This window comes from Elgaria multicarinata, chromosome 3 (assembly GCF_023053635.1).
Source record: "Elgaria multicarinata webbii isolate HBS135686 ecotype San Diego chromosome 3, rElgMul1.1.pri, whole genome shotgun sequence".
NCBI classification, from domain to species: Eukaryota; Metazoa; Chordata; class Lepidosauria; order Squamata; family Anguidae; genus Elgaria; species Elgaria multicarinata.
The window spans coordinates 58149052-58162310 of NC_086173.1; the positions used below are offsets into that span (position 1 = coordinate 58149052).

Consider the following 13259-nt stretch of genomic DNA (forward strand, 5'->3'; position numbering starts at 1 on the left):
AGATTGTATAATGTTTTAATTTGTAAGCTGGCTTGAATTCTCTTTTCTAACCAGATATAAATTTAAAAACAACTCACAATATTTATGCTAGAAGACGTTTCAAATCGAATTTCTGCCTGTTTAAACACGGAAGAGTTCCTTGCCACTATAAAGCTGCCGCCATGACCACCACCATCATAACCAAAAAGGAGCAGTAACACTTTAAAGCAGGGATAGGGAACATGGGGGCCTCCAGGTGTTATTGGACTGCAACTCCCATCATTCCTCACCATGGGCTATGTGGCTTGGGGTGATGGGTCTTTCAACGACATATGGAGGGCCTCACATTCCCTACCGCTGTTTTGGAGTCCAAACAGCAGAGAGTCCTGTGGCATCTTAAAAACTAGCACATTTATTTTTGCATAAGCTTTACCGTTCATTGCATCTGATAAAGGGGGCAGCGGCCATGAAAGCTCATGCGGTAATAAACGTGTTGGTCTTTACGGTGCCACAAAACTGTTATTTTTGCTGCAGCCGACTGAGACAGACGCGCACACACACACCCCCTCTGCAAACTGTAGAGCCAGTGACGTGCTTAGAGAAGGAAAGGCGGCGGTGTTCTATTGGCTGTGAAGTTCCTGAAACCAAAAGCTGCTCCGAGGCGCAGGCAGAAACAGTCCGTTCCGTGCAGCGGCCAGTGCGCGTTTTCGCCGCTGACTCTGCTGTGGGCGGTGCCTGAGTCGAAGGGACTCCCCGCCCTCGCCTAAGCCTGGAACGCAAAGCGAGCGCCGGCTTAGAGAGCGAGCGCACTGCTGAGCCGAGCGGCCGGTCAACAGGGATGGGCTGGTGCTAGCGCGGCTTGATTCGGGTCGGATTCCTCTCGCCATGTAGCGCAGGCTACGGGCGCTCTCTTCTTGCCTGCTCGGGTGGATCCGTTCCAGCGCAGCCGGGCGGGGACCATGCGGAGAGCCCCGGCGCCCGGGCTGCTGCTCCCGCCGCCGTCGCCGCTGCTGCTGTTGCTCGGGCTTCTGGTGCTGGACAGGGGCTGCACGGCGCAGTACTCCAGCGACCTGTGCAGCTGGAAGGGGAGGTAAGAGCTCGTTGGGCGGGGGCTCTCTGGGAATGCTCGAGGGTCGGGGACGCGGCATTGCCCACGCTCCATGTGCGTTGCCGAGGCTTTGGTCTTTGTCCGGGCATATCCCCGCGCCTGGGATACGCTTCCCAAAGGGCGCTAGTCCTGCGGGATCTACGACGTCGGGCGTCCCCTCTTCTACCCGGTCCAGCCTTCCTCTCTGGATCTAGGGGGGCTGTTCTCCGGGCCAGTTTGGAGGGGTTACTGCGCCCTTTATACGCTCCCCTTCCCCTTATCTCGGGGGAGGACGGGGAGATGCTGATCTGCCTTCTAATTTCCCTTTGCGCCACTTTTCTGGGCTGGTTTTTGTCTCTTTTTCTTTCTCTCTTTCGTCAAGGTTCTATGTTTTACAACGTTTGCTGTTCTTCGGATCGGGTTAACAGCGGAGGCGATTCTGGGTCGGGAGAAGAACTCTCCTTTCTCGCAGCTCCCTTCTAGAGTAGACTTATGGGGGCGGGGGCGGTGGGGGGCTCAGAGTTATCCTCGTCCAAATTTTGTTGTGTGAAGTTTCGCTCTGGAAGGGAGGCGGCGGCGGGCAAGCCAACAGCCCCCGTGTTAGTTTGCCCATTCCAGCAGCTCAGACACACATGGGTTTGATTGTTGCGCAAAGGAGACAAGAAATCTCTCTTTCCTCGGCTGTTTGCTCTGATTTATTGGACCGGGGAAGGAGGGGACAGTTTGATTAACATTCCAGGGCTGTTCAGGATGAGTATATTGCCAAAGCAACGGGCGAGGGGGGAGTGCAGGGCGGTTGGCGTTTCGCAGACAAAGGTGCAGAGCGTTTCCTACTGACCACCGCAGCACTCTGCACACATCTGTGCAACCCAACACCAGAATAACACACTCTTGTAAGAGCTGGCTCGGTGACCTCCTGCATTCAAGCATTAATTTCACTGTAACACAATAGGCTTGGAAGTCCTCCTTCATGAGGAAAGTTAACGAGAGGTTGGGAGTATTGTTGCAATGCTTGGATTTTATTTTATTTCTTTGGCTTTTCTTTAACTCGCCCAAGTGGACTTCCCTTTCTCTGTTTACTTTGAAACACCTGATTAGCTCCAAGTGTTTGTTTACTTGGTTAGGGTCATTACATTCAGGGTTTTTGTTTTGTGGAAGCGGGAACAAATCCTAATCAATACTTTGAGGCCTGATTATTTTGCTGTGTGCAGTTAGTAGCTGTTCCCTGGAAATGGTAAAGTGTGTGTGTGTGTGTGTGTGTGTGAGAGAGAGAGAGAGAGAGAGAGGGAGAGGGAGAGGGAGAGGGCTTTGAGGGGGTGGTTAACATTTCCCTGACTTCCTCTGGAGTTCACCTGCTATTGTACAATACTGATCTCCAAAGATACTGGTCTGGAGTCAGTCTGGTCTCTTGTTACACCTGTGGCATAACGTCGCTGCTGTTACTTTAGATTTAAATCCGCCTTGCTGATGGCAAACTCCTGCCCAGTAATTCCTTGGCTGCCAGAGCTAGGCTAATCGTTTTGGTTGTGAAATCTTTAAAACTCCTTGGCTCCCAAATTCTTCTCTCCCCTCCCCCCTCCCGCTTTAATCCTCAGTAATAATTTTAATGTGTCTTTATGGTTTTCAAAATCTTTTATGACTTTGAAAAAGGCTTTCCATCCAGACAGGACACCATTGCTAAATGAAGTGCATCTGCAATCTATATTTGTCATTTTAAGGCAACTTTTTAAAGTAGAGTACTATTAAATGGCTTTCCTTTACATTGGATGGTTTAAGCAAGGACTTGGAATAGCAAAATATCGAAGTGGCGAAGGTTGGATTTTGTTACTTTCTTCTCAACTTTTTGTTTGTTTGTAGGGGTTAGAGAGAGAAGCCAGACACTCTGTGATTGTTTGCTTTTGTGTGGGGAGGGGACCCAGATACTCATGAATTATCTCAAGTGTCAGGAACTGTCACATGCAAATATTTTGCCACAGTGTGTTATCTAGAGAGATAATGGCTGAAAATAGTGACATGGGACACTTATTGAAAGCCATCAGATAACTTCAGAAGGCCTGTACCTAAAACAACAGGGCACCAGTTACAGTTTTAACTTCTTCATTGCCACATTCCTGACAATGTGACTTGCTAAAATAGCTTTATATACAGACTTCATAATTCTTAGGTTGTGTTCCTCAACACAAGTTACAACCTTGAAATAACTTTTATGAACATCAGTGTTCTTTACTACCAATAAATAAATAAAAATGTTTAGGAGTCCAAAAGATCAAGTGTGGGCAGAAGGTAAATTTTCAGTTGTTTTGAACTTCAGCTCCCAGAAGCTAGCATAGGCAATGGTCAGGAATGCTGAGGACTGAAGGCCAAAATATCTGGAGATCTACTTTCTGCCAACACTTGCTGATGACTATGTTTTCTCCATACATATGCAGATTAGTGTACATGCGAGTGTAATTATAAATATTCCTAATGGTTTTGTAGGATAAGTTATAGTTCTTCCTATTATACAGATGAGGAACTGAGGCTTTTCAAGGCAGGCCTCTTCACTCTTTGAGTCCCAGGGTAAGCTGTAATTTGCATTTGGACTTACCAACTTCAAATCTAACACTATATACTAGTAAGCAATTGATCATTATAATGATTACTACTACATTATAAGAATATCCCAGGTGAGGAGAGTTTTTGGAGCCCCTCTCTATTTTTAATTTTGGCATACTTTTTTTTTATGGCATTCATGGCCCATTTCACAACTTTGATGCACAATTTATTCCTGTCATATAAGATAATAAAAGTACACGCATGGATCAGATCACATTCACTGGCATATACATCATTTCCTGAGTGGACACTGAAATGTTGCAAATTTCTCCATGAATTTTAAAACGCCAACCATTCAACTGCATGAGCCAGCATAGCCAGTGTTACAAGTCAAGATGAATGGGTTTGTGCTGTGTGTGTGTGTGTGTTAGCTGCTGAGTGGATATTTTAGTAGATATAATGGCAACCCATGCAGTTGCTTGCCCTAAAGATAACCCTATAAGGTGGGACAGCATTCCCCATAAAGACTTGGGGGCATATGCATGCGTGTGTGCGCGCACACACACGCACACACACACAGAGGCTTGACTAAGGTTACCTCAGGAATATGTGGCAGAAGCAAGATTCAAATTGAGGACTTCCGGGTTTATATCTCTGGCCTTTCAGCCTAGTCTAGCTTTCATCAATATAATATCTCACCGATGAATGAAGCCTCTCTTCTTGGCTTGTCAGTATACTGAATGCCAGCCACAGGGGTTGTGTGTGAGCAACATGACTCACTTCCCTGTTGCAAGGCTGACCCAGTGATTCTCTCTCCCCCAATTCTAAGTTCATCAAGTATTTTATTTTCAGGGAATGACACATTCTAGCTGACTCTTGTGGTTGCGCAAGAAAAGAACTTCTGACTTCTGAAAAATAGGTGGAACTGACCAAAACAGGTGACTCTGTCTAGGCTGCGACAGAGTTGTTGTGAGAGTAAACGCTCCTCTGCTGAAGCCCTTGAAAGAAGAGTCTAGTGTGATGTGGAGAAAGTGAATAGGAAGACATTTCTCTCTCTCTCATAATGCTAGATCCCAGGGTCATCCCATGAAGCTAATAGGTGGGAGATTCACGACAGATAAAAGGAAGCACTTCCTCAAGCAGCCCGTAGTTAAACTATGGAATTCACTTCCACAAGACAGTACTGGTGGCCACCAATTTTGATGGCTTTAAAAAGGCATTCGACAAATTCATGGAGAGGCATACTGGCTCTAATATCAGAGGCAGTATGTCTATGTACACCAGTTGCTGGGAAAGCTGGATGGGAGGGTGCTGTTGCACTTATGTCCTACTTGTGGGTTTCCTGTGGGCAGGTGGTTGGCTGCTATGTGAATGCTGGACTAGATGGACCCTTGGTCTGATCCAGCATGGCTATTATGTTCTTAAGAGTATTTTTTTTAAGTTTAGGGCAATTGAGCCTTGCATAGCCTGGGGCAATCAGATAATTCCTTGAATAAGGAAGGTTCTTTGTGTTTAGCCTAGTATACAATTGGTCTGCATCCTAATCTGTTTTTATAGTTGTTTCCATAGAATGTTAAAGGCTTTCCATATAATCAAAAAGCAACTTATTTCTGCACATAATCCCATAATTTTATACCAGATTTCATTGATTAAATAAGTTTCTTGACTGGCCTTGGAAATTGGCCATGCTGGCTGGGAATGATGGATTTTGCAGTCTGACACATGTGGAGGGCACCAGGTTATGGAAGCCTGCCCTAGGAGTTGGGAGTTCCTTGTCACACTGGCAACAGTGAGGCATAGCATAAGGTCCTGCCTGCTACTAGTGAACAGATGTAGTGCATTGGTGTCAGTACTATTTTATCTGTGGTGGGTATTATTCATAATGAAGGGCTTGGGACACAGACCAGACATGGAAATCAGAGTTACACCAGCCCAGGTGCACAAACAGTGGATCACCTTGGCTAACATTATGTAGAATTTCACCTATACATGTAAGGATCTCCCCCTATAGATACAAGATAGTTCTTTGAATCCTCTGTGTCTGGGGGTAAGAGAAATGAATCTATGCTCAGAACAGTCAGTCCATGAATTATCTCACCCACCAATGCAAAGATGTCTTTCCACCTCTTACCAACTCTGGAGAGTGACAGGTTTAACTAGGTCATGAGTATTGAGCCAAGTCAACTCCAGTGTATCTTGAAACACACGCCCATATTCTGAATCATCTGTTCCAATAGGAGCTTGTTGTAAACCCTAACACTTTGCTCTTCCCAATCCTGCTTCTCCCCTTTATGGCTTGTGGAATATAATTATTATTATTATTATTATTTATTTATTTATTTATTTATTTATATAGCACCATCAATGTACATGGTGCTGTACAGATTATACACAGTAAATTTTGGCTTCAATGTAATTGGCTTCAATGTAAAGTTCTATAATGTACTCATTTTTCTTTCGGCAACAAGAAAAGCTCACAGATATCATCTCATGCATAAAATCATTGGGTCAATGTCAAGGTCACCATTTGCAGATATGTCAAAGCAAAAGTTGTGTTTGCTTCTCCAATGATCTTAGACTTTCCCTTTGGGATTACTTTAATCTCTCTGAAGAGAGATCGTATTTTGGAACTAGAGTTGTTTCAAGTGGTATGATATTTGGTCTTTACATTGTTATTTCACTCTTATTTATTTATTTATTTATTGCATTTCTATACTGCCCAATAGCTGAAGCTCTCTGGGCGGTTTACAAAATGTAAATATGTTGTTAATAACACATGTTGTTAATAATAACATCCTATTTTAGCAGGAAGTGAGAAACTTGTTTCCTTGATGTAATTACAATAAAGCCACTACTAAAGTGTAGGTTATGTGAGGCTTGATGGGTTTCAGAACAGGGTTTGTTTGTTTTCTCTCCAATGCAAGAATCAGTCCTAGAACATGTGAAGCCATAAAAAGAGTGCCCCTGAGCATGTGTCAGTTATTTTGCCCTCTCCACTGATAAATGATAGGAACACTTAAGAAAAAATAGTGAGGCATTCTGGTAGACTTGACTGACTTTAGAAATTAAATAGTGAAGGTTGTAGCTCCCCTGGCATAATTGCTCTATCCTCCTTATTTGGTTCAGCTGGACAACAACCCTGTGAAGTGGGCTGTACCCACAGTTCCCATTGAAAATGATGAGGGACACAGATTTCTTAAGGCCACAGACTTCTTAAGCACTCTTTAAGACCAGTGCCATATGCATAAGCAGATCACAACTATTTCCTCCTCGTACTTAAGACAAACATATGTCCGCATAAAATATCCTGAGAGTCATATTTCTCAGATACGTCAAGTGTTTCCTTGTGGAGGGGGCAAAAGCTTAGAGGTCAAGAACCAGCTTCTTCTCCCACTAGCTTCCAAGCTCTTGATGTGGCTTTCAGGATTATTCAGCAGCGTATGTTTGCAGACAGCATTATGCTGATGATTATTAAAATTTGAGTTCCTTGGAGCTTCCTCGTGTAACCTCTGAATGGTATGTTATGCTGATATCCCCAGTAATGTCAACCACTTCACCCTTAAATGGAAAGCATATGTTGGCTTGTATGCCTCTTTCTATTCTTTCCCCACCCACGCCCACCACTCTCTTCCACCCTAATAGTCTCTCCTGCAGCTAATTTAAATGCTGGTTGATCCAAAATCTAATGTGTCTCCTTTTTGCATAGCAATAAAGGCATTTGACTTGCATGGGTGGGGATTTTAGCACCACTTATATTTTATTATTCATTAAACAAAAAACCTATGGTTTACAAAACAATGTTAAGGCTCTACAGTTTTCAACCAAGCACCAAAAAGCAGAGAAATTGGGAGTTAAGGCTCATAAGCCTTAACGCCACATCCTCCCTAAGGAGGCAGAAAGTGCCAGTGAAATTCTTATTCTCCCAAAGCAGTTAAACCATTAGGACAGGATGGAGAATATGATATGTAGGGTTGTGGAAAAGTGGTGACAAACAACTTTGGGCCATCTACTTCTCTTTTTTTTTGTTCAGAGCAGCCCTTCCCCAACCTGGTGCCCTCCAAAGGTGTTGGACTACAACTCCCATCATTGCAAGTCAGTATATGCCGTGCTCAGGAATGCCAGCCTGTTTAGCAGCATGTTAAATTCAGAGCTAAATTCATACTCTTTCTTAAAAGCAGAAATTGACTGCCCTTAAGAAGTCTGTGTCCTTCATCACTTCCAATGGGAACTGCGATTACAGCTCACTTCACAGGGTTGTTGCGCAGCTGAACCAAATAAGGAGGATAGAGCAGTTATTCCAAGGGAGCTACTACCTTCATTATTTAACTTCTAAAGTCAGTCAAGTCTACCTGAATGCCCCACTATTTTATCTTAAGTGTGCCTGTCATTTATCAGTGGTGAGGGCAAAATAACTGACACATGCTCAGGGGCACTCTGCAAAGACCAAATATCATACCACAACAACTCTAGTTCCAAAATACAATCTCTCTTCAGAGAGATTAAAGTAATCCCAAAGGGAAAGTCTAAGACCACTGGAGAAGCAAATACAACTTTTGCTTTGACGTTTCTGCAACTGGTGACCTTGACATTGGCCCAATGATTTTATGCATGAGATGATATCTGTGAGCTTTTCTTGTTGCCGAAAGAAAAATGAGTACATTGCAGAACTTTACATTGAAGCCAATTATATTCCACAAGCCATAAAGGGGGAGAAGCAGGATTGGGAAGAGCAAACTGTTAGGGTTCACATCAAGCTCTTATTGGAATGGATGATTCAGAACATGGAGTGTGTCAAGATACACTGGAGTTGACTTGGCTCAATACTCATGACCTAGTTAAACCTGTCACTTTCCAGAGTTGGTGGAGATGGAAAGACATCTTTGCATTGGGAGGTGAGATTATTCATGGACTGACTGCACTGAGCATTGATCCATTTCTCTTACCCACAGACACAGGGGATTCAAAGAACACTCTTACATCTATAGGGGAAGAGCCTTACATGTTATAGGTGAAATTCTACATGATGACAGCCAAGGTGATCCACTGGCTAATGCTTTTGCACCTGTGCTGATTTAAACTCTGATTTCCATGTCTGGTTTGTGGTCCAAGCCCTTCATTATGAACAGAAGCCAGACTATTTTGTGCCTTAGGCAGGTGCACCATACTAAAGCTGCCCCCCAACCCCCGTGCCTGCTCCTGGCTTCGAAGCCAGGGCGCTGGGGTTAGGGGGCAGGGCGGTGGCTTCAGAACAGCACCCCTGGGCGCACTGTATTGAAGCCGCCCCCCAACCCCCGCTCCTGGCTTCGAAGCCAGAATGTGGGGGTTGGGGGGCGGCGGCTTTGGAACAGTGTACCCGGAAGCAGCTTCCGGGCGCGCCGTTCACCGCCCTCCTTTGCTTGGCGCGCTAGGCTGCCGCCTGAGCTGCCTCTATGGCAGCGCTGGCCCTGATTATGAATAACGCCCACCACAGATAAAATAGTACGGACACCAATGCACTACATCTGCTCACAAGTAGCAGGCAGTACCTTATGCCTCACTGTTGCCAGTGTGACAAGGAACCACCCCGAAAATGTCAGACAGATTTTTAGGGTCTTATATTAGTTGCTGGGAGTCACCAGAACAGTTCCCCATATCAAATGATATAACCCATTTGTGCTTGCCCTGGAAGTCTCACACACACTCAAAATCATTTGTTCAAAACAGCAGCTAGCAGAAAGAGAGAAAAGAATTATGGCAGACCACTGTGTTTACACCTTAGCAATCAGTGCTAGCAGCAGCTAGCAGCTTTGGGGAAGGGCTGCTCTAAAAAAGAGAGAATTAGGTGGCCCTAAGTTGTTCATCATCAGTTTTCCACAACCCCACAGTCACCTCTGTGTATCCTATTCTCCATCCTGTCCTCATGGTTTATCAGCTTTGGGAGAAAGAATTTCACTTGCACTTTCTGACATCCTGCATCATTTGTTGCAATGTTTTGAGATAAGCATCAATACTTCTTAACATAATTAAAAGCCTTTTTGAACCTCTATGTCTTTGAATCTCTGAAGCTATATTTCTTGTCTTAAAATAAACGGAGGCATCTTTATAATAACTTCTCCATCTTTCTCCTTCTTTTCCCTAGTGGATTAACGCATGAGTCCCACAAAAAAGATGTTGAACAGGTCTACCTCCGCTGTTCTGAAGGATCCATAGAATGGATGTATCCCACAGGAGCGCTGATAGTCAATCTGCGACCCAATATTATATCTTCCTCTTCCAAACATTGGACTGTTTGCATAAAGCCTTTCAAGGACTCCGCAGGAGCAAATATTTATTTGGAAAAAACTGGAGAATTGAAACTGCTGGTCCAAGATGGAGATCATAGCCCCACTAGAGTGCATTGCTTCAGCTTTGATCAGGGCGGACTCTTCGTCGAGGCTGCTCCTCAGCAGGACATTAGTCGGAAGATTACGGGCTTCCAGTATGAACTGATAAACAAGGGGATAGCATCTGATTTGCACATGGTTTCTGGTGAGTTATGAGATGATGGCCTGAAGGTGTACTTTCCTGGTCTTACATGATTAATGCATGCCAAAATAAATGTGTGAAAATAGTATGCTGGGGTCTACAATCTATTGGCTTTCTGGCTGTGTGAAGTAGTTGGAAAGGTAAGGAAACTATTTAGTCCAGGGCTGGCTGAAGAAACACTGCCCATCAGCCAAGTCAAGGTGCATAATGCTCAAGGCTAACCATTTTTTTTTTTTTTGGCATCTGAGGCAGAAAGTCCTACAAGCATGTCTCCACCTCTCTGGCAATAAAAAACACGATAAGAATAAATTAATAACTTAACATCCAGGGCCTCCTCATGACACCAAAAATCTGCTCCCTGGGGCAGCCACCTCACTCTCCCTAATGTTAAAGCCAGTCCTGATTTAGTCACTCTTTAGTCGCACTCTTCAGGTATGGCCACCGTGAAGACGAGTGCCATTTAGGTAGAAAAAAATGAGAACTTTAAAAATAAATAAGCTAGGTATTTGATACTCTCCTACCAGGTCATTGTATGCAACTTTGCATGTTGTTCCTTAAATTAACAACTTGTGTAGACTGCAGTTTTAACTGAGGTAAAACATTGCATATCCCCACGCATTTTGGGTGGCTGCTTCCTGCCACCTCCTTATGTGCAGATGTGAATTGTGAGAAGGGCCTCCCTGTGAACCGCCCAGGGAGCTTCAGCTATTGGGCGGTATAAAAATGCAATAAATAATAATAATAATAAATCACGATGATAACACAGGGCTCTCTTCCCACATGAACAACCAGTTCCAAATATGAAGTTGCAATTACCCAGGTGTAAGAATCGCATGCTCCTGTTGTGCTACATCTACAGTGGTTTGAATGGCAAGCAATTTAACCATTTGTGGTTGTTCAGCAGAGACTTCCGTCCTTATTCCACTCCTATTGTTTTGGTTTTGTTCTTCTTATAGGTATCCCTATTCATTGACATAATTACTCATTGTTATGAAGGTGTGGTGTCCCCCCCTCATCACTTTCTTGTAGCGCTCGCATCACAGTGATGATGGTACAGCTTGTCATGCAGTGTAATTAACAGTGCCTCTCTTGTTCCAACCTGTGTCCATGCACACATCTTTACACATTTCGTGACTTTATGCCTAGAGTCCTTCGCCCTCAAAACAGCAGTATGGTATAAAGTACACTTTTGAAGGACACAATCCTACAACTCCCAGCGTGCCCCAGGGCATAGTACTATTTTCCAGTGGAGCAGTGTTAGTAAGACTAACATATTCTACTGGAGCGTATTCTTTGAGCTGTCTGTAATTGTGCTTACTGCAACACCACTTCGTAATCTGTTACTAAGAACGTGTGTGTGTGTGTGCATTTTTTCTTGACTTCTGCAAGTAGGGTGACCATATGAAAAGGAGGACAGGGCTCCTGTATCTTTAATAGTTGCATAGAAAAGGGAATTTCAGCAGGTGTCATTTGTATATATGGAGAACCTGGGGAAATTCTGTCTTCATCACAACAGTTAAAGGTGCAGGAGCTATATTAGAGCAACAGATTTAAAAGAGGGCAGGGTACCTGCAGCTTTAGCTGTTGTGATGAAGAGGAAATTTCCCCAGGTTCTCCATATATACAAATGACACCTGCTGAAATTCCCTTTTCAATGCAACTGTTAAAGATACAGGATCCCTGTCCTCCTTTTCATATGGTCACCCTATCTGCAAGTAGATATTTTCTGTTGTGCAAAGTAGTGTTGGCTCTCTGTCAATTCAAAGTGTCTGATTGTAGACATCTGCTCTTTGGAGACCTTGCATGTGTAGCGTCCTGATCTGTTACAGCTGCTAGAGCAGCTGTAGTTCCCTGCAGCAGTTGATAGGTGGCGCGTTTGCCATTGCAACTAAATATTAAATGTTTTTGCTTTCAGAAATGTTTGTATCTTTCTATTGCCTGAGATATTTTAAAGTTGAATATTTTTAGATTAAATATTTCTACAGAGCCTTCATCGCTGCAACATTTCTAGTTCAATCCTTTACATTGTATTCAGAATGTATAGAATAGTATGGATAAAATCCAATGAGTCCTAGTTAGAGTAGACCCATTGAAATGAGCAAGATTTAAGTTAGTCAGTCTAACTGAAGTCCCATTCATTTCAGTAGGTCTTCTTTAAGTAGGACTTATGTTGTTCTGCATCCAATATAGCCTATACTCCTAGATCAGTGGGTATAGGGATTGCAGCTGCAGCCTATAACAACATATATTCTAACAAACCTTTATGCAGATTCTGTGATAAGAATCAAATTAATTTTTTTCGCCATTGAAACATCACAATGTGTAAAAAAAATACAATTCTTCATATGATTTATCATTGTGAATCTATCTTGGCTGGCCAAATGTCCCAGAGTGTTAGAGAAATCTGATGCTTTTATACATATTTCTCTCCTTTAATGGCCAGCTGTTCTGACAATGGGATATCATTTGGGGGCATTTGCAGGCAAAACATGAGTACAATAGATGTTTCCTTATCTCACTGCGAAAACTCAAATTACAAACTAGTAGCAATATTTGGGGCTCTTAGGATCTTGCAAGGCTGAACTGAAAGGTTGGGTTTAAAAAAGAAAATCACAGGTATAGCTCAGTTGTCCAGAGCTGTGTATATTTCCTTAAAGGAGCATCTGTGATATAGAGAAATAAGGAATGATCTTTTGGTGAAATTTTAGTGCAGCCTTCCCCAACCTGGTGTCCTTCAGATGTTTTGGACTACAACTCCCATCAGTCCCAACCAGTATGGCCAATGGTCAGGAATGCAGGGAGTTATAATCCAAAACATCTGTTTGGCACCAAATTGGGAAAGGCTGATCTAGAGATGTGGGTAAGCCTATGCGGCAGGGCCTTGCTATTTACTGTTTTACTCTGTACAGTACCATGTACATTGATGGTGCTATATAAATAAATAAATAATAATAATAATAATAATAATAATAATAATATACCAGATTCAAATCTTACATTTACAGCACAGTCTTATGCATGTCTATTCAGAACTGATCCCCATTACACTCAATCGGGCTTAGTCCTAGGTAAATGGGTAGAACTGAAGCATTGGTCTCTCTTACTGAAGAGATGGAGATAGGCTCATTTCAGTTGCCCAAGAAAATCTGTCATT

At 43.3% G+C, this 13259-nt stretch overlaps 1 protein-coding gene across 1 annotated transcript in view; it reads left to right on the forward strand.

The window, feature by feature from the left end:
- Positions 1–836: 836 nt before the first annotated feature.
- The window catches only part of METRNL (meteorin like, glial cell differentiation regulator), a 32857-nt gene continuing 20434 nt past the window's right edge, over positions 837–13259 (forward strand). Inside the window, exons 1-2 of the mRNA XM_063120415.1 lie at positions 837–1069; positions 9720–10108. Of these exons, the coding sequence (XP_062976485.1) occupies positions 939–1069; positions 9720–10108 (520 nt within the window). The 5' untranslated portion in view covers positions 837–938. The remainder of the gene's footprint in view (positions 1070–9719; positions 10109–13259) is intronic.